We start from the raw sequence: 20,698 nt of genomic DNA, 5'->3' as shown, positions 1-20,698 counted from the left end.
GACCTGAAACAGGAGCCAGACTGGCTTTGGTCCCAGTGCCACGCCCTGTGCCCACTGGTGAGGAGGGGATGACATAGACTGAGTGGTATAGGGGGATTTGGGATAAGGGGGGGGGGGTTATATGAATAATACACACACACACTCTTAAGTGGAGATGGGCTCTGCCACATCAGGGGTAAGGGAGGAAGGGTGTGAAGTGCCTTTGTGCATCACTATGGTTACCCAACATTTAATGGATGAGTGGAAACCTTCACCAAGCTGTGCCCTGCTGCAGGTGCCTGGCACTAAACCTGGCCCTGTCTGCTCCATAGGACAAAATAGTGTGGACTTATTCAAAACCCAGCACCCGAAGCGACAGGACACCAAAAGGAATTAAATCTAGAGCAAGGGTAACATATTAGCCCTCAGATGTAGAACGACAAAGTGTGTCCCCAGGATGGAGAAGACTCATCTGGGTTTTATTCATCTTTCATTTATGTATTCAGACACACACCAAACACCTCGACCTTTTGGATGCACACCCTCTGTGTGTGTGTGTGTGCGTGCGCTCGTGTGTGTGTGTGTGTACACACATATATATTTCAGACTGTCCAACTCACTGGCCAGAGCTAATCTCAGTCCCCTAAGCACATACAAATACATACCTCAGTCCCCTCAACACACACAAATACACACTTCAAAACCAGTACCTGTGTCAGCTCTTTGTGCATCACCCAAGACAGACTGCTTCAAGCCAGACAGGTTTCCAGCAGTTCCACAGAGTGAAGATTAACCGCTGTTGTGTCTCCACAGGACAGATCAAACCCTGGGAAATCTCTCCAAAGCTACATATCAAATCTCTTGCATATACAGGTGAAAAGTTTCTCACTTCCATCAGAGTTTCTGAAATGTGAGCATGGTTATGTTGTGTGGTTAAATGTATCGTGGTTTATGTATATGTGTGAGTGTTCTACAGGTTTAAGAATTCCACATGATTGTGTCAAAGTATTCAGTAGCATGCATGTGCAACCAATTAATTAACACAAGCATGTGTTATTGTTTCATAATGTATGTGTGTGTTTTACACATATAGCCTACTTGTGCCAGTGAAAATATGCCCTAAACAGATGTCCCACATTTGTCACGCTTGATGTGACTATTGTCTCTTAATCCTAATAGTGACAATGCTCCTCTCTCTCTCTCTTTTTTTTTTTCTCTCATACACACAGCGTGCCTCGCTAACGTGAAGTAATAAATCACCATAAGTTCTATATCCCAACAGCTCCACCTACTGGTATTTTTGTTCAAATACAGGTTCAGACCTGCAATAATGTGCAGTATTGGTTTTTTTTTTTTTCTTTTCTTTTTTTTTTTTTTTGCAACTATCTAGACTATTTTCATATTTGTGGGTCAGTATATGGCTTAGAGAACTGCCTAAAACAGTCCTGTTTTGTATAATTCAAATCTACTCCATTCTAAATCAGGCTGTCACATGAGTAACTGCGTCATTACTGTTTTGTATAAGATCTGTGTTGCTACTGTGCTGCCACAAGAGCCACAGTACTAGTTAACATTACCCTACAGGTAATTACCCATACTGCAAAAAGGTGAGTAAAGGTTACTGAATGCACTTATAATGCATTTCCAAAGTAATAAGATGAGAAGAAAAATATGGCTCTTTGAACAAGGTCATAACAGACACTGTTCTAAAATGCTGACAGGTAGGAATCCACTTCTGAGGCCCTTTCCTTAAAGACTGAGGCTTTTGATTATGTAAGAGCTGGTGAAACTTGATGTGAACACTAACAGCATTACCGCAACAGCTGTGATAAAGTGGGGCATACAGCACTCAACAACAGAAATTCACTTTCAGTCGGAATGCTATAATATGGCCTAATCTATCCTTGGTGAAGTGTGACATTATGATGATGATGATGATGATGATGATGATGATGATGATGATCTCATTTTTCAATCCTCAAAGTCAAACCTCCTAAATCCAAGGATGATCAGGCCGTACACTCTTAAGATAAACGTCAGCATAGCAGCCAGGAGTGCCAGCAGAACGTCTGCATTGGAGCACTGGCAGCCTGGAGCAGACAGAGTGGGAAGGGGTGGGTGATTCATGGCATACGCATCATCCATGTGCGCCAGATGGACAGATCATGCCGAAAGGAGGGGGTGGGAGAGTTGGACAGCCCTTCTCGCTCCTCTCAGGAAACCCATGCAGCAGCGAGAGGGGTGGCTGTTTTGGTGCCGTTAATGCAAGTGGTGTGTTTCCGAATGAGTGGAAGCTTGGTAGCCTGCCCAGACATACTCCATTTTACAGCAACAGGACCAAGGGAAAGGGAATCAGGACAGCCTGTATGCTGACCACTGCAGTATTCTGTATATCATCTTCTCATAATTTAGGATGGGGAGGGACAGCAGCCCTCAAACAGATCTGAGATTGTTTTACTGGGGCAGGACAGCAAACCTTGATTGTTTTACTGGTGGGTTGTCTCTGCTTATAACTGATCGCTGTTTCCACATCTGAAAATTATCTGCATGTTTAATACTATTAAAAGCTGGAAAAAAACAAAACAAAACAAAACAGTGAACCCCAGGACCTGCATCAACACTTTCTCTTAAAACAGAAGCCATACTAGACAAATCAGCCATGATAACCTGAAAAGCTTTATCCAAGTGAATATTATTGTGTCTTATCAAGAATTAAATAAATAAATAAATGAGTCACACCCATTTATTCCTGTGAGGAATACAGTTAAGGACCAGTCATATTAATCTAATTATTTTAACTCATCTAGTATCCCTCAAAGCATCCATGTATATCTTCTTAGACATTGTTTTTCTCGTCTTTCATTGCTGCAGCAATGTTGCAAATTCGATAGGTTGTGTGAAGTCCCTGCCTCTGTGTACACTCTGACGCAGATCAAGTACGCAATTCTGGCTCGTGTATATTCTCCTTTGCGAGCCATGTGTGCGCACTCCTCCAGTTAAGCCTGCCCCTTGCAGACGCAGACGCGAAAGCAGTTTCGAGTTGGCCACATAAACTTCCTGGTGAATGCGTTTCGGATTTATATCGACGCGCGTCGGTCTGGTCTATTATAGAGTTGTTTTGACAAGTAATACATACGGCGCCTAACAATGCAAAAAAGGAGCATGCGTCACTCCCCGGATGGATAACTGGGATGCATTGTAAAGACTCGCACTCTGAAAGGGAGTTTGACAAGTGAATGCGGATATTCTCAGTGCAACGACATTGATAAGGAACTGGAGCCTCGGAATGTGGCAGCTTTAATCATGCTTCCGCAGAAGTAGTATTTTAATTTTGAATCTGCTGTCAACTTTGCGTTTATACCTTTGGGAAACAACTCCTTTGGTAAAGATATTTTGGTCAACAACTTCTGGTTTTCATCATCTTAAAAAGAGAGTAAAAAGAGTTTGTCGCCTGAAAATGGGGAGCACAGTGATGGATGCAAAGAAGAAGGACTCCAAAAAGAACCCAAAGAAGAAGAGAGCCCTTCGACTGAATATGCCTGTAAGTTTACTTTTGCCTGTGTTGTCTACAAACTGTTGCGGACAGCATGTTGGCAGGTCGCATGTGCAGCCCAAGGCCATGTGGGCGGGGAGCAAGTACCACTGTTGACATGAGAGGTACCTCAACGTGTGTCATATTTTCAACTGCAGCGTTTACCTTGGATTCATCTAACAAACAATTGGGCTATTTCAGCACTTGACCCGTATTTCTGTTTTGCCGTTTTTCTTGTAGTGTAAGACAGGCATACGTTAAGAAGAAACTGTTCTAGGAATTTAAATCTCGGGATTTTTATTCACATGTAACATATAACAGTTCCATGCACACTTTGTCTGAACAGTTGAAGTGTTTGTGATGTGGAAGAAAGCCGTCGCCTGTTTTGTTTATATTTTTCGACGGTTTGCTCTGTGCTTTGTAATGTGTTATAATAGTAACTGTTCAGAGACATAACATAGTCGGCCAGTTTTGCAGCTACTCTGGTTTAAGTTTCAGCCAGCCTTCTTCGAGCCTACCCTCTACAGGATGTTGCACGAGCTGTAATCTCATACAGATGATACTCAGCCGCTCCTTAAACCCTCGATTAGGTTAGAGATGTTTGTTATAGCATGGAATCGAATCCTACAACAAAGCAAGGCAGATTCTCAGAAGGAAATTTAATCGCCATTGTCATAGCATAGCAAACTAGACTATAGTGTCCGTGTGAATAGGCTACGCGAGCTAAACTCACGTTATAGATGCTGGACCAAGGCGCTAAATTTGATGAACCCACTACTCAATCTCACTTCAGTCATAGCCCCTGTAAAAATGTCAGTTATGGCCTCGCTGACATTCATAGGTCTGTTGTTCATACGGTACGCGTGGGGTATACTTGAGTTTTGACCCTCATTGTGTTCTTTTCCTTGCGGATATCATGGGTTTGTCTTACATTAAATAAGGCAAAATTATCGTGTAAGTCAAGAAATTAGTGGCTCGTGAAGAATCACGCTGGCTACAAAGCTAATGCTTTTCTCTCTGTATAGTGTGATTCGCCTTGTTTACAAATGGTTTTTATAAAAGAGGAAGTGCAGGAAACAGCTGTAAGGGCGCGAACTTCTTAGTCATGACTCATCGAAGTCCTGCGACAGAAGGCAATTTAAAATGGATTTGTGCAGGGTTTGTTATAGAATTTTTTCGACCGCTGCTGACAGTCACGTGTAGAAATCATTTTATGAAATAAAGCCTAGGCATTTTCATGGCAGTTTAAGCTGTGTTAAATGAAGTTTATTACTCTTCATCAAATAGAAGGCCAAAGAGCCAGAATGTTATGGGAGCATTTTATACCTACACAAGATTATGAATTAAGAGCTGCTAAACTCTAATCCTGACATTCTTGGTGGTATTGTAGAAACTAAAATTTATGTTGAGAAATCAATTTCTCCGTTGTGAAGAAGTAAGGAGAAGGTACAAGCATATCTTTGTTCTGAAATGCAGAAAATACAGATTTGTTACTGAACATAAGATAACCATCTGTCATTCATACACCTCCTTGTTTTCCAACCAAGCCCTTAGGGACATTCAGACATTCCATATGTGCTTTCCAGTTTCAAATCATGCACACCTGAATAGAGACGTGGATTTATTATTGTGCTTCTCACTGACAGGTGTGGATTTACTGATGTTGGATTAGAACACAAACATCACACAGAGGCCCTTAAGCACCAAAGTTCACTTAACCAGCATCCACATGTTCTTATTTCATATATCATATATTATTAGATGTTTGTAGTTTAGCATCAAATCTTATGAGTTGTATGTGGTTTGGCAAAGCCCCTATCACATTTTTTCCATTAATCATTAAAAAACTTTGAACCTACTGTGCTGTATAATTCAGTAAAGTAACTGAACCATAGTTGTGCTCTGTTTTTGAAGATACTGATTCATTTATTTTAGCAACAATGCTACCTTATCACTACAAGTAGTGACAAAACTTTCCATACACTTATGTCTTGCAGAAACATGTTCTCAATTTTGTATATCAGCATTCCATATATTTATGTTCTTTTTGTGTATGTATGTACGCCCTCATATCTGTTGGTTAATGTGTATACTCTTGTACTCAAAAGAAGGCTAAGAGGTCACATGGAGGTCATCTGGTACATCTCTGTGAGACTGGTCTCTAGAGATTTACATTGTCTCTTATGAGCACAATCCCACGGAGATCATGCACCTTCATGAAAAACTTGACTTGTGTAAGACTTATTGCAGGCCACTCATTTCCAATGCCCCCAGTGGACCACCTCATGAATATTTAAGTCAAAGTATTATAAGCTGTAAAGGTATTAGCATGTCAAAGCTTTTTGTGTGGGTGTCATAGAAGTTTTTAGGACTCAGAGAATAAGGTCATGTTATCTTTGTTATCTCACAGTGTAAGCCAATACAAAAACACAAAGACTTGCACACATAACACAATCAGATCAAGAGCACACACACAAACACAAATGATTAATGTAATGACCTCCATACTATGATATGTCTATAGCTCAAAAGCAAGGCTGTGTCAAGGTTCCTCATGAGTTCATGGCTGGTCCCACTCTCTGTCTGTGGACTGCTTGCAGTATAAGAGAAGAACTGAAGCAAAACATGCTCTTTTTGTTTTAGCCTTCAAGCCATTGTTTAGCAAGCTGGTTTAACTGTGTATCAACTGAAGTTTAACAAGTATTTGTTTGCATGGAGAAGGTCTTTGATACGTTAGTAAATTGAATGTGTGCAATGAGATCAAACCAAATGAATCATGTACACCGCTAATTAAGTCTGTTAGATAGAGAATTAAAAAAAGAAGAACAGAAACCTGTGAAAGGAATTTCTCACACTTTCTGATTTCCTCAGTGAATATCTTCAGTGACTGATAAACTTGATAAAACACTGATAAAATTCAAGGGTTGTTGTACGAAGTAGGAGTTAAAACCTTGTCTAACTCTCACTTTTGTTGATCTAGGATCTCAGTCCTTTTGCCTCTCCACTTCTGGACGGAGAAACAGACAGAAATGAGAGTGATGACACACGCAAGGTAAGGTTTCATGGGTTGAGGAAATAAGATATCCTTCTTCACTAATGACATCATCCACTTTAATGTTCAAATCAGCCACCATAGTAGTAATGCAGTTAATCTCTATGAGGATAAAACCAAAATACTGTTTTGTGGTGTGCCAAATAATAAGTGCATGAGTTTGTACATGTGTGTGGGGGTGTGTCTGTCTATGCATGAGTGCATTTATGTGTATGATATGTAATTTGTTGCCTGTCGTTTTTTTGAAGCATGTCACAAACAAGTATATCACAATAGACAGTGAAATGGGAGACAGAGGGAGAGAAAGAGAGAGAGAGATTCTTTAATAGACAAACTTCTGTAAAAGAGTACTTGGAGAATAATCACTATACATGTTCTCTGAGGAAATAAATCTCTTACTGAAGATAAACTATTGGTGAGCATTGCATAGAACATTGTGTTATAGAGATTATACTTTGTCCATTTGCTGCTTGTGTTTTTGTCCTTTCTATATTTCACCTGTTTTCCCCTGAACTGTGGGTTTTGATAGACAGATATTTTATGAGCTGTATGGAGTATTACATTATCAATTATTGACCATACTGTCAGCAGAGTAAGAAATTCTGAGAATAGTTTTAGCCTACAGTCTTTGGACTGTTGTTTTGGTGCTGTATCAGGAACTTGGAGTAGGGAACTGTTCTCTTGATGCCTACAGCATCCTGCTGTAAGTGCGCTAAAATCTTAAACTGACAACGCAATTTCCAGGACGTCTTTTAAGGGAGAGAGGTTAACTCCCACCGCTGCCGTGAACTTGTTCGTCTCTGCGAGACAGGTACCTCACTCTTGGTAACCACTGCTGAATGAGAAGGTTAAAAGGGATCTTAATTCATCCACCCTCTGAAAGAACAAGGCCAATCGTTTTCCTGCTGTCTCAGGCCCTCAGTCGATAGGTGTGGCATAGCTGGGGTCTGATGGCTCTTCAGCTTGTTTGGGTTAACCATAACCAAACAGTATTTACCTTCTGAGCTACTCACTGTCCACTGTTAGATGCCATGCTCTTAAATCATATTCCACACATTTTTTAGTGTTAACACACATACATGATTCTTGGCTACACTGGGATGGGTGCATAAAACACTGGCTTGTCTAGACTTGCTGTTTTGCAATGCTAAAGAAAATATTTACTAGGAAGATAAAGGTTATGTGTGTGTGTGTGTGTTGTGTGTGTCTGTATGTGTGTGTGTGTGTGCACATGCATATACGTGTGCGTGTGTTATGCCCTACTGTCATTGTATTAAATGAAAAAAAAAAATGTGTGTATTATGGCCAGCTATTAAGCAAACACATTCCTGAAATGTAGACCACAGAGGAGAAGTTGGCATGTTTAAGTTCTCACAAGAAAACAAATACCTTTATTGAGATTGGAAGGTTTCTTTGTTGAAAAGGCTGAGTATGGTAGGAGCTAAAGAAAATAAACATGTGTCTAACATATACAAGAAGTAATGTTGACATTAATTATAAAAACATTGTACAAGGCTGTACAGAAAAGGATTTGTCATGTTGAGTAACTTTGGCTCGTGAGATATGGGCTTTGAAGTTAGATACATTTTTCTAACAATACAACAAAGTATGAAACATTTGTGAAGCCAGTGTTACTGCTGGGAGGGGAAGCCAGAAAAGACTCATTTATTCTTACACATTGGTTACACTGTATGGACATAATGATACTCCCTGTGAAGTAGTTCCATTTATCCTGTTTTTGTGAAATATCTGCTTCTCTCTTGTTCGTACAGTAAGTAGCAAAAGCTGCCCATAGATCGTAATACTGTTCAGCAATCAAAGTTTATCTGTTAAAAAGTCACACACAATTCTTTTCTGGTGTTTTCATTCGCTTGGAATTATGAACATTATTCTGAAGGACAGACATTGTTTAATGAACCAAATCTCTACTATACTTCTCATAGAGGGCCCTTTTAATGTTTATTATTGAGGAGGGGTGCATAGAAAGGGTAAAATACTGTCAAACTGACTCAAACTGAAATACAAAGTGACACAGTTCCTGATAAGCACTTCCGGTGGTCTCTTAAGGTTTACTGGGATTAGATTAGGGTGAAGGTATTAGACCAGTCTGTTACGTTTGAAAGGAAACCAAATACAATATACACAGGCGATAAGTGATGCATTGTTCCTGTGAGGTGTGTTTGTTATTATGCATTGGCAGAGCTAACTGATAATATAGCATATAGCAATGCAGCTAGTACCACACACACACATACACACCTACTGCAGTTGCCAACATGATGCTGTATAACTGGATTATTGTCATAATAGTATGTGTGCAGTGAAATGAAAATTCTCTGTAAATGATTTTTTTCAAAATATTTTTGCCTTTCTCAAGACATTTACAGACAGACACTCGGATTATTAGCTGTTCTCTCTCCTACGTGGAGAAGTTGTTTAGGGAAGTGCATAAAAACTTCTTTGATATAATTTATGGTACAGTTAAGATTATTAAAATACGGCCACTTTAATCAGCTAACAGATGGAGAACTAGACCACAGTGTACTATCTGTGAAAGACTATATTATTTCATTGTGCTTGTCACACAGAAATGACCCATGGTGGCATTTAAGAACTGAACTTTTACGGGTAGTATTTAAATAGGTAAATGAAATGAACACAAAGCAAGAAGGATATTTGCAGACCCTCTGGAAACCTTATCTCTTAGTTTTGTGGCAGATGATATTTTGCTTCCACTTCCTTATTCAGAATTGCTCGTGTTGTTTGAGGTTGGACTGTTTATAAAGAAGACCATGCCCGGATAAACTCTGTCTCAGCTTCTCACCATAGAGATTTTCTCTTATTACAAAGACAGAATCTTATGCCTTATTATGAAAGGCCAAATGAAGACAGGCAAATAAAACCACCTTGTACTCCAGACTGTGGGGAACCGACCTGAATGCCTCGTTGAGATCTGAAGGTCAAACACTGGAGTCAAAACTTTGCGAACTTGCGGGTCGATTTATCGGCCTGTGGAGTGTGCCTTTTGACCCACATTCATTAGGCAGAGAACGATGTGAAAGTGTGTGCACTGATACAGGTGCAGAAATGAAAACAACATAATCTTATCATTTCACTGGCACAGGCTTATCTGAGCAAACTATCCAAGATCATTTGTTATGGGTTTAGTTATGTTTTAGTACTTTATAAGACCCACTTCCAGTTTGACTTGGTTTTCTAAACCTTCTGCCTTTGTGTGTCTACAGTTTCATATCCCGTAAATGAAAAGAACACTTCCTCCCACAAATCAATAGGTGTGATATTATCCCAGACCATGAAGATTGATTTATTTTGGTGTATTTGCTGTCTTTGGCTGAAAGTCAATGGCTTCCTCAATGGAAGTGAACAAGGGAATGCTTTGAGACAAGCGCAGAGTTCCACTGAGTTGTTTAGTGACATATAAAGGCTTAACTCTTTAATCTTCCATATAGATTTCTGTATCAAAAGCTCTAGATAGTAATTACTATGTGTAATACTTTTAGTTCTGTAAAGAGCTTCTGTACAAACTGTAACATAAACAAAACTCTCTGCATTATACACATCATGAGCTTATATATTAAGCTTAATGTCATATTTATGACAGCGTAGTGGTAGTTCTACCTTCACAACTGTTAGCGATATGGTAAAACAAAAACCCTGTTCAAAATGAAGTGAGACTCTACTGAGATCTCAGTTCTCTTTTCTAAGGCTTCTCAGTCCATTCCCTGACAGCTCTCAGCATTTGTATAGTGTCCCTGTCTGTCTGTCTGTCTGTCTCTCTCTCTCTCAGTGGAATAAAGTACTTCTATATTTTGTAATTGTTTATCTTTGTCATGCAACTGTGAATGGCTTCATAACAGCAGGGGTGTATGGACTTAGTAATACTTTTCAAAGTTTTGAAATCTCTGTTGCACATTCAACCTCTGTTTACATTTTTCCCTCTTTTATTGGTTTTCTTTTAAAAATATATTTGTCTTGTAGTATACAGAATCATTTTGCACATTGTGGACTGTCACTTATCGATTAGTTTTTAAAACAAATTGTTAAGAGCTTATGAGTCAAAGATCCCATAGATAATAACATGAAATGTTATTGTCCTTTATCTAGCGACTTGAGGCCACCCCCAAGGTTACAGTCCATATTTTATCTATAAATAATAACGAAAAATACATTAGATTAATTCCAAGTTCAAAGTACGCACAATAACCAAAACAAAACAAGGAAAAATGATAACAGCATATATATACATGGCCTATTTATTGTAAACTGGAGTCTGTGACATTTTTTGGATGAATTGAATTTAATGTGTAATTAAATAGACAGATCATTTAAATATACACAAGCAAATGTACAGATGTAGTGCATAATCGGTTGCTTGTATTCAGACAGGCTTTGTTGTGTAAATGATTTCATTTCCTCTGTTGCTATTTTTTTGGGGTCTCTTTCTTCTTTCAGGGGGATGGGAGCTGCCTCTCCTCCAGCCCCACTAAAGGGCTTTTTGCGAAGGCTTCTACACCCCAACCATCCACACCCAAGTCAGCTAATCCAGGCTCTCCGAAAACCATCTTTCCCTACCCCCCATCCTCCCACCAGAACTCACCACCCAAATCCCCCCGTCGCTTGAGCTTCAGTGGTATCTTCCGCACCTCCTCAAACTCCGCCCCTGCCAGCATCAAGTTCTTTTCTAGAACCAGGAAAGGTAAGAGGCTGGGATAAATCAGGTTGAATGGAGTTGGACAGTCTCATCATTTGTTTATTTATTACTTCAGCTAGTTTTAGGGAACTGGTTATCCTCTCCAAAGCCTTTTAATGCAATCATTAGATGGAAGAGTCTCAAGTCTGGAGCATTTTATGGCAACTTCGCTTGTGATCACCCAAACAAATATATTCTGTCTCCAGTTAATGTGTTTAAAGTCCGGATCGGTGCATTGACTGAACACGAATCGATATGAAAGGCTGTCTCAGCAGTTTCCAGGGGCATAATGAGGCATTCAAATCAAAGTAAATGGATAATACAATAACACAAAGCCAACCCCTTTAAAGAACCCGCTGTGGCTTCCTGTTGACTTAGACGCTTGAAACCACAAGGCAAAAACATTTGTGATCTTGCTGGGAATCAAAAGTCTTTGGTTCTTAAAGACTAAAAATGTATGCACACTGCTATGCCCAACTATGCACAGAAAACAGATTTCTTTTACTGGCTTGTTCCTAGGTAAGTGTGTCACTAGACAAACAGCCTTGATTTAATGCCATATTGGCTCACAGTATGAGGTCCCATTTGACCCATGTTGTCATTGCACATGAGCTTCCTGATCTAAGAGCAACTTGTATGATTACACAACCAAGCTGCCGCTGTGGTTTCTTTTGTGAGGACTGCAAAAGACCAGCTTGATATGCCTGATGAAATTATGAAAAGCTTGTTCCTGTTTCTTTTCCTTCCTACAACCGTGCCAAATCATGGCGTTATAGGTAAGGCCAGTATTGAGTGTATAGCGTAAAGTGTTGCTTATTCTTTGCAGCAGAAGGCTTCTCATTGGCCCAATCATTTGTGAACATTTGGGGAAAATACACATGGTCATTTAAGTGCTGATATAAAACATTTTGTGGAGAGGTAGTTTTTGTGTTTAAGAGCTACATGTATTGAATTAATTGATTTTTGTTGATACTATGCCAACTTTCTGCATACAGCACTTATATCCTCACATGCTCCTTTGGGAAACTCTTGGAGATCAAGGCACGTATTCTCAATCATGTGGCCACAGGTTATGAGTGTTCTTGCCTAAACCACCAGGTTCTTACTCAACAGAGACGGACAAGAATCCATTTGTCTCTCTGTTTGTACACTGAGCTGTGCGACACCACAGAGTTCTGGCCAAACCAGTGGCTTTCTAAATACCCGAGAGGATTATAAGACAGGATGTACTTTTATTGAGGGTTGGAAGCAAAAAAAATAGTGAAACCGAGGACAGATTTGACTCTTTCCCCCTATTTTTCCTGGTTTCATTTTCAACAGTTTCCACTCGCATGAAGTAATAAGAATGTGAAAGGACAGACTGAGCTTTGTTTGATCTGGTCAGTCCTGGCTTCGACCAGTGGTCTCCAATCTCTTGTATAATGTTACAGTAAAAAAATGACAACTGGAATGAAAACAGAGTGTGCCTCTTATTTTGACATTGCTGAATGAAATAATGTAGCTTTCGTGTTTTTTTAATGCACTGTTACTACAATTGTTGTAATCCATAGGTCATATGATAATTCTTACTTCATTATGACCCCCAAATAACTCTAAGGAAAGTCAGGAATAAAGTCTGAAGAAACAGATTTAAGTGTAAAGTTTTTTGTTTGAATCATTCACAGCATATTAAAGAATTGATTGAATTGAATTGATCCGAGCTTAGACTGGCACATCCAACGCTCTGCTTTTCCTGTATATCGGTTTTCTAATTGCTTTGTCTGAGTTCACTGTCAGTGCCTCTTCGCTGAAGAACAAACTGCTAGGGCATTTGGCGGCCAAAGGAATTTGGCACCTTTACCTGAGTGAAAACATTTGAGTGGGAAGTTGAGCTGAAATATTATAAGAAGTTGACATGTCTAAAGCAAACATGTGAGTCATTTTACCCTACCAGTGTAAGGAGGCCTCTTTAGCCTAGACAAGAACAGTATTCCAGACTCTTTTCAGTCGGCTCAAAAAAACAAGGATATTGATAAAGTTCAGTGTCCTTTATAGATGGACTTCATTCATCATAACAAAATAACTGAAGAACCCCTTTTAGGCAGTGGTAAGAAAGATGCTGCTCTTGGTTTGAGTCACTTTTCCCGCAAAAACACAAGGTTGATTCGCTCTTTATCCATCTCTGGCAGCATCTGTGGCAGTAACAATGAGCTCCTTTTATTTTTCTTGTATTTTTCATTTCATCAGCCTCTCTTGCTGGTACCATTTTTTTGGCATCGTGGAGTTACACTGTATTGATCACTCAGGATACATACTTTACTGTGTGTAATGAAATACAGGGGACAGTTAAGACCTTCAATGAATTCACTGTGTATTGATGTTACGTGATCATAACAGGAGCAGCACTGTGAGTACATGTGAACATGTGATCTCTGATTGCACCATAGTCCCTTATGCCCCTTAATCTTTATCATTTTAATCATCATATCACCAGATAAATCCAGGTCTTCTCCGTTTGAATTTTAAGCTCATTAAAGATTGAGTCCTTATTTTCTAGCATTACACAGCTGGATTTAAACAGTCCAGTATGTGTCAAAGCCCCATTACTAATAGTAAGTTTCATGCATTATCCACCAGGAGGTGCTGTGGGCCAGATAACCAGTTTGGCAGGGTCAGGCCAGACTCCCACTTCTCAGTCACAGTGGTGTAAACTCTTGTCAAACATTTCAGACTTTTTTATTTACAGTAACCATAACACCTTTAGTCTTTGTGCCCCTCTAGACAAGGCAAAGAAGAGCTGTGCTTGGCCTGATTGGCTAAGTGCTTTTCGATGGTGCTGCGCTGCCAAGTCACATAGTGCAGACAAGTATAAGTGAGTGTGTAGTGACATCACTCTTCCGTTTCCTACACTGAATACACTCAACAGATGCGACATCATTCACTGACCAAACATATCCGGCTCCATAGAAGGCAATGGAGGTTCAGTCACCGATGATCACGTTGCTCAGAATGGCACTCACCCATCTACGGGCAAAATAGCCACAGCATTCTTGTCAGATATGACTATATCACACGTTTACACAGTTAAAGCCATCCGTTGTCATATGAAGTTTTATCAGTATATGAATTTAAGGCAGCACCACGAGGAATGGATGCCGCGTGATGTCTGCCCCTATCACCGCCCTGATTTTTTCAATGTTTGATATGTGGCCATTTTCCCCTCAAGCCTGAGTGTCTTCATTGTTTTATCTTCATGGGCAACCGAAACAGTGTCTTTGTCTCACCGAAGACGATGATATGCATACAGGTTTCCATTGTCTCCCTGTCACAATGTTACATACACACTAGAAATTCCTTGCCTTGGTTTGTTTTCAGTACAGGCTCATTCAGTTTGCTTATAGGCTTGTGAGTTTTCACCTCAAGCTTAGGCAAATGGAAGGATCTCTGGACATTAGCCAGCATGCGGTCAGCAGTGAGGACCAAGATGCAAATTGGCCACCGTCAACTAAAGTGATCTCAGCACTCTTAAAGGTCACTCTCCTCCCAAATCTTTGACATCACCATATTATATGGAAGAGAAATGTGAGACAGTAGTACACAACATTGTCTAGAGCTAAATAATTTACATGGTCTTAGAGAATTGTTGAAAGATATTCAGATTCTCTCTCTGAAGTTGTGTCTACCAAATACCAAATAGTTCTGTATCTATGTTGTATTACTCAGTAGTTACAATATACCTTTTTGAAAATGTAGGTGCTGGTAATGAGAGTAGCCAAGAACAGATTGTGAAAGAGATATTCAGAGAGAGAAATCATGTGAGAGAAAGTATGACAGAAGCAAAAAGAGATTTGGATACTGTCTGCCCCGGTATGCAAATTCTTCCTCAGCGGTCAAGCAAAGGAGGCAGGGCTTGCATATACACTAGAGCCAATCAGAAGCCTTTGCGGTGCAAGGCTGCTCCCCTTTTACAGAATCCTACCACACAAGGCTATTTTAAAGAGACACACAGCTGCACCTGACAATTTACTGCAGGGCCTCCACTAGGCTTGCTGTGATAGAGAAGAGAAGAAGAGAGAGAGAAAGGCAAAGAGAGAGAGAGAGAGAAAGAGAGAGAGAGAGAGAGAGAGAGAGAGAGAGAAGGGAACAGGCTTCGCACAAGAACGAAGACCGAGCCTGCATCTGGATGTATGCAAGACAGAGAGGGGCATCAGTTCTGAGAAACCTCTTTCATAGAGGACATGTGGAATTTGCAGCATCATAGGCCCACGTCAGTATGAAGGAGACACAGTGAATCTCGGACACTCTAGACACAGCGTACACTCTGAGTGTTCCTCTGGACTTCGGAGCTGTGACTCCATAGTACGTGAGCACAGCCCTATCTGGCTTAAACAACGCTCAGGTTTTAAAGGCATGCAAGAAGACATAGACACCTCCAGGTATGTCTCCAGGGATGTCCATTGGTGATGCCGCAACCTCCAGCCACAGAAAGAGAACGGATATTTTTCTCAAACCAAAAACTTTTTTTGACTGAAGCAAGACCACCACGAAAAGCACAGTATTATTAGGGGACACTCTCAAACGAAATTACCCAGTCACTCTGCATCCTTAATCGTGGGAGATTCTACCATCCCTAAAATTAAGGCCAAGAAGGTTGGACTGCATAATACAAAACTGGACATCTCATTAAAGACTTCCCCTTTACCTTGCTCTGGGATCTTAAGAACAGGTGGCTCAAGCCCCAGTATGAGTACACTTAGGTAAAGACTTTCGGCTGCCACTAGCCTTTTCTTGGGTTGGTTTTTGACCCAACCCCATCACTCTCTGCTCCCCATGAAGAGGTTTGGCAGCCTGCGACGGAGCAAAAAACGTAAGGAAGAGGAACGACTGTCAGGAAGACGCCAGTCTGAGCCGCCATGCCTTCCCGGTACAGTGCCATTCCTCATCTGACATAAGAAAAGGCATTTTTCTCATGATGATTAAAAGTAGGAACAGGAGATGATGCTAACTGTGCAGTTTTGGCTAAGAAGTAATGGCTGAATTACAATGTAGATATTATGACATGTGAGTCATGCACTGGTCTTATTCAGCAGTGTACTTTTGCCTGGTCTTCACAATATTTGGTGTACTGTAAGATAAAAAAAATATCTGTGCTTGACATCTGGAGAACTGCCATCTTACGTATGGCTGTTTTCTAACTGAGCATTCACAGCATACAGAATGAGTAGCTGTTGGAGTGAACAAACCATTCGGGTTTGAAAGCAAATTGCACTGACAAAGTATATGAAGACGTAACTTCCATACTGTTCATTTTTTAGCAAATTAGGTTTCAAGATATTTATAATGTTGGTGATTGCTCATTACAACAGTTTCTGGGTGGTAAAATGTTTTAGATTTTGATCTTATCATAGACTGGGATGTTATTGAAATTTAAATATCAACACTACTTATGCTCAAAGCACGTAGTAATGTTTAGTCATGCTTGCCTTCCACATACAGTGTCTCAGCATACAAATCTGCTGTTGTTATAATTGCCATTGGTCATGGAATCCCTTTAGACTCGCTGCTCTATTTTTGCATGTCAAAGTTTATTAAAATAGTTGGCCTAGAAGTTCCTCCTCAGCGGAAAAGATGGTTACGTTATGCTGAGTTGAGGTGCCCCTGCAGTGTGCCAGCACGTGGGGTGCCACTTGGTTTAGGACTCTGCCATTCCTAATTTTGGGCAGGGTTGACCCCTCTGCAAGCCAGACTCTTGTCACAGTGACGTAAGCAAAAATGTGACACCATGGAGCTTTGTGACTGGGACACCATCACATGACAGGGACGCTGCAGTCCCGTCAGAACTCTGTCATGACTCCCATGTGTCTGCTGGTTTTATTTACTTTGCAACTGAGGGTAGGGGATTGGTTTTGACTTCCATTCTTCAAGTGCAAACACCTTTCAAAGCTGAAAGGTGTTATTGGAGTAAACAGAAAGTTCAAACAAATTAAAGAAAAAAAAGAGGGGGGGGGTTATTTGGTGAATATTTACTATATATATACACACACACACACACACACACACACACACACACAGTAGTTGTCATTCATGTTTTGGATAACTCTATTGCTGCCTCTGTCTCCCTCACCTCCCCCTCTCTCATGAAACCAAGTTATATCCTACCTACTGCAAGGTGTTTTTTGATTCAAATAATGTGACACCAATATTTATTTAATTTATGATCAAATCTAAACACAACATTTTAACAGAAATAAATCACAGAACAAAAATCTGTATGCCAATACAACTTCACAATGGACAATGGTATTGATCATATGCCATTGTACACACAAGTTATGTTTGTATTTTAATAGGACAAATGTGCTATAAATTAGCAAAACTGGCATAAAAGAACTAACTGAATCTTCATGTTTATAATAACACAGTTAATAATTTACTTACTCGCTTTTATTTCTTTACATATATATTTGGTATATAACTTTAATACTCTTTTGTTGTTGTCACAGAATTGTACAGTGTATGTATGTTCTGTAATGGGAACACATCACCATAAACTGGAATTGTTAACATCTAAGACTTCATACAGTTTCACAGGGAAGTAAAGGAAAGCCATGAAGGCATTACTTGTGTGTGTCTGTGGTCGATATTGAACAGTAAAGAACATAGAGCAGCTTCAAGAATGCTTTGCAGTGGGATCTTGACTTACTCTGACCAGTGCCAATGGTATATGTGTGTGTGACTAAACAGAGTCAAAACATATCCATTTAATTGAAACAGATCTGTCACCTCTCTAACTCTTACACACACACACACACACCACACACACACACACACACCGACACAAACAGAGACCAGAAGTAATTTATCTCATTACATCTGGCTGACTGGAGTTGTCTGTTCCTGCATCCCACGTTAGGTGACTAAGCTGGTCACGCGGCTCGGCAGGTTCAAGCCCTGACGTAAATCAGACGGGGTCAGGTTGCCTGTCTGTTCAGTTCCTCTGAAGACTGACAGCTCATTCCATGCCACCTGCTGACATGCAAGAAGTTCACTATATTATACCAGTCAAAGAAAATATGCCCATCTACTTCAGCCCCTGTTCCTCAAATCAAATGCCTTTTAACTCTGTTGACAGCTCTGCATTGTACCACAGTGCCAGGGAATTACTCAGTAGTTCACTCTAATCTAATATGCGGACACAGAGTCCTGTTTATTGGACAGCAGGACTTGGTGTTGACTGCACAGAATGTTTATTCTACTGCTTGGCAAAAGTTTAAGACAGTATAGGCAATTTTTAATGGCTTTAATGCCACCTCAAAATAATATGAGTATATGAGACCATTGTTGCATAAATTTGCTAAAATCATTAGTCACATCGCTGTTGGTTTGAGACGACATATCTGTTTTAGAAATGATAAGTATTTGGGATGGGACTACAGATCGAAAGTAGGTATATCGCGATCCAAAAATATTAAGATCCATTTCATAAGAAAGAAAATGATATGCAATATTTGGTACTTTGTAGTGTACCCTACTTGCATTTGTATTTGCTACTTTGTATTGTACCCTACCCTCTAGACATTAAAGTTTCTTTGGCTAAGATTCTCAACTTCTGTCTCCAACTGAGACTCTTATTTATAAACGAGTACATTCTTCTCCTGAATATACGTCATGTAGGGAGTTTTATAGTATGCTGTTGCTGCATTGCTAACACATTACACACAAACGTGTTATTGATTGAAAATCGCCAGTTAAGATGCCTGAACAATGAAAGCAATAATGGAATTATGGTATCTTTTTATGGTATTTTAGGCATCACTAAGCTTTATTTCAACTAATCGTGACGTGACTATCAGTGTCAAAATAACGTTACATAGGCTACGCACGTGTGTCATTGAAAACTGCTGGGATTTATGGTATCTTGTTACGCAAAGAAACAGTTTCTGTACACAATGTAGAGACACATACTTAAAGTATGATTCGTTATGTCATGTTAGTCATTTACTTTAATATGTCTGGTTAACTTTGCCTGCGATGGACTGGCGACCTGTCCAGGGTGTTTCCCTGCCTTTCGCCCTATGAGCGCTGGGATAGGCTCCAGCACCCCCTGCGACCCTAATCAGGATAAGTGGCTTAGATAGTGGGTGAGTGAGTGAGTGGTTAACTTTGCTGCTGGGAAGCATTTAAAAAGCTTGTATTTATAACACCTTTGTTGTATTCCTGATCTTTATGAGAATTCCTGTTGTTACTTTGACCTCTATATGTGTTGTCTCGTAGAGAACTTAATTCAAATGAAAATTTATTTTGTATTTTGCACGGCTAAAAATGAAATATCAATTCTGACTATTCATACTTTGTCACTGAACTGTTATTAGGCTCTATCAAATCGTGGTGATATGGAATCGTGAACCTCATATCGTATATCGAACCGAATCGTGAGATAACTATATCGTCCCATCCTTAATAAGTATCATATATATTAAGCATGACTGAGCAAGCTATTTACATTCCAGCCATTCTGTACCATTTTCTCAGTGAAGAAAAGAATAATTTGCACTAAATGTACAAATCTTGACACTTAAAGGGCTAAAAGTTGTCCCTGAAGCCTGGTGCTGCATTGTCTGATTGTCTTATCTCCTCATGGGGAATGTGTGGTAGCAGTGAGGCTAAAATAAGAAGCTAACGGAGCAGGCTGCCAACATGACCCAGTGAGTGGCAGCATGCAGCTAAATGTCAGGAGATAGTGGAGATTCCACAGCTACCCAGCACTGTAAGGAACTGATTCTATGAACAGGCTCACCAGAGTAGATAGAACTCTTATTTACCCTCAGTCTATTAGTATCTGTTTGGGATTTTTCTCAGACATTTTCTCAGTGAATTTCTTTGTTGGATAATTTAAAATCCTTGTCTTTGTTTGTTAGAATGTATTTGAAAAAGAAAAACTAGAGATTTACTCTTGAGAATCAATTTTACTGGATGTAGATATTTTATGGTTTTGAGTACTTAAGATAAACTTCCGTAATTTAAATTTTTAAGATCCTTTACCTATCCCACCGATGCCCACACAGTTTATACACTGGAGCCTAAACTCAGTGTGCAAACTGGTGTTTAGGATTGAGTTTGAATCTCAGGATTAATCCCAGCTGGATCAGCCATCACAAAGAACACAATTAGCCGTGTTGTTGGACGGTTAGCTTCCTGACTATGCTTCCTGTCATCACACTTTGGCAACTCCTGGTATCAATGTGGTGTCTGCTCAGTTGTAGACAAATCCAGGGGAAACAGCATGGGCCGCAACACATGCTTCATTCCCTTGGAGATGCTTGTAAACTGGCAGATGAAAAGAAGCAATGGCTCATGACGCTCAACTTCTCACTGGATTAGAACAGAGATTGAGTGATAGCGAGTACAGGGAGTGAACTTTTCAGTTTGTGGAAAAAAAATGGGG

The 20,698-nt window shown here is 40.0% G+C and overlaps 1 protein-coding gene across 1 annotated transcript in view; it reads left to right on the top strand.

The window, feature by feature from the left end:
• Positions 1–3,436: 3,436 nt before the first annotated feature.
• prkag2b (protein kinase, AMP-activated, gamma 2 non-catalytic subunit b) overlaps positions 3,437–20,698 on the top strand; it is a 31,558-nt gene continuing 14,296 nt past the window's right edge. The window contains exons 1-3 of the mRNA XM_030773764.1: positions 3,437–3,520; positions 6,492–6,563; positions 11,037–11,280. Coding sequence (XP_030629624.1) covers positions 3,437–3,520; positions 6,492–6,563; positions 11,037–11,280 — 400 coding nt within the window. The remainder of the gene's footprint in view (positions 3,521–6,491; positions 6,564–11,036; positions 11,281–20,698) is intronic.

This window comes from Chanos chanos, chromosome 5 (genome assembly GCF_902362185.1).
Source record: "Chanos chanos chromosome 5, fChaCha1.1, whole genome shotgun sequence".
NCBI classification, from domain to species: domain Eukaryota; kingdom Metazoa; phylum Chordata; class Actinopteri; order Gonorynchiformes; family Chanidae; genus Chanos; species Chanos chanos.
Note: the sequence above shows the minus strand (reverse complement) of the source record. Positions and strands in the feature narration are given on the sequence as shown.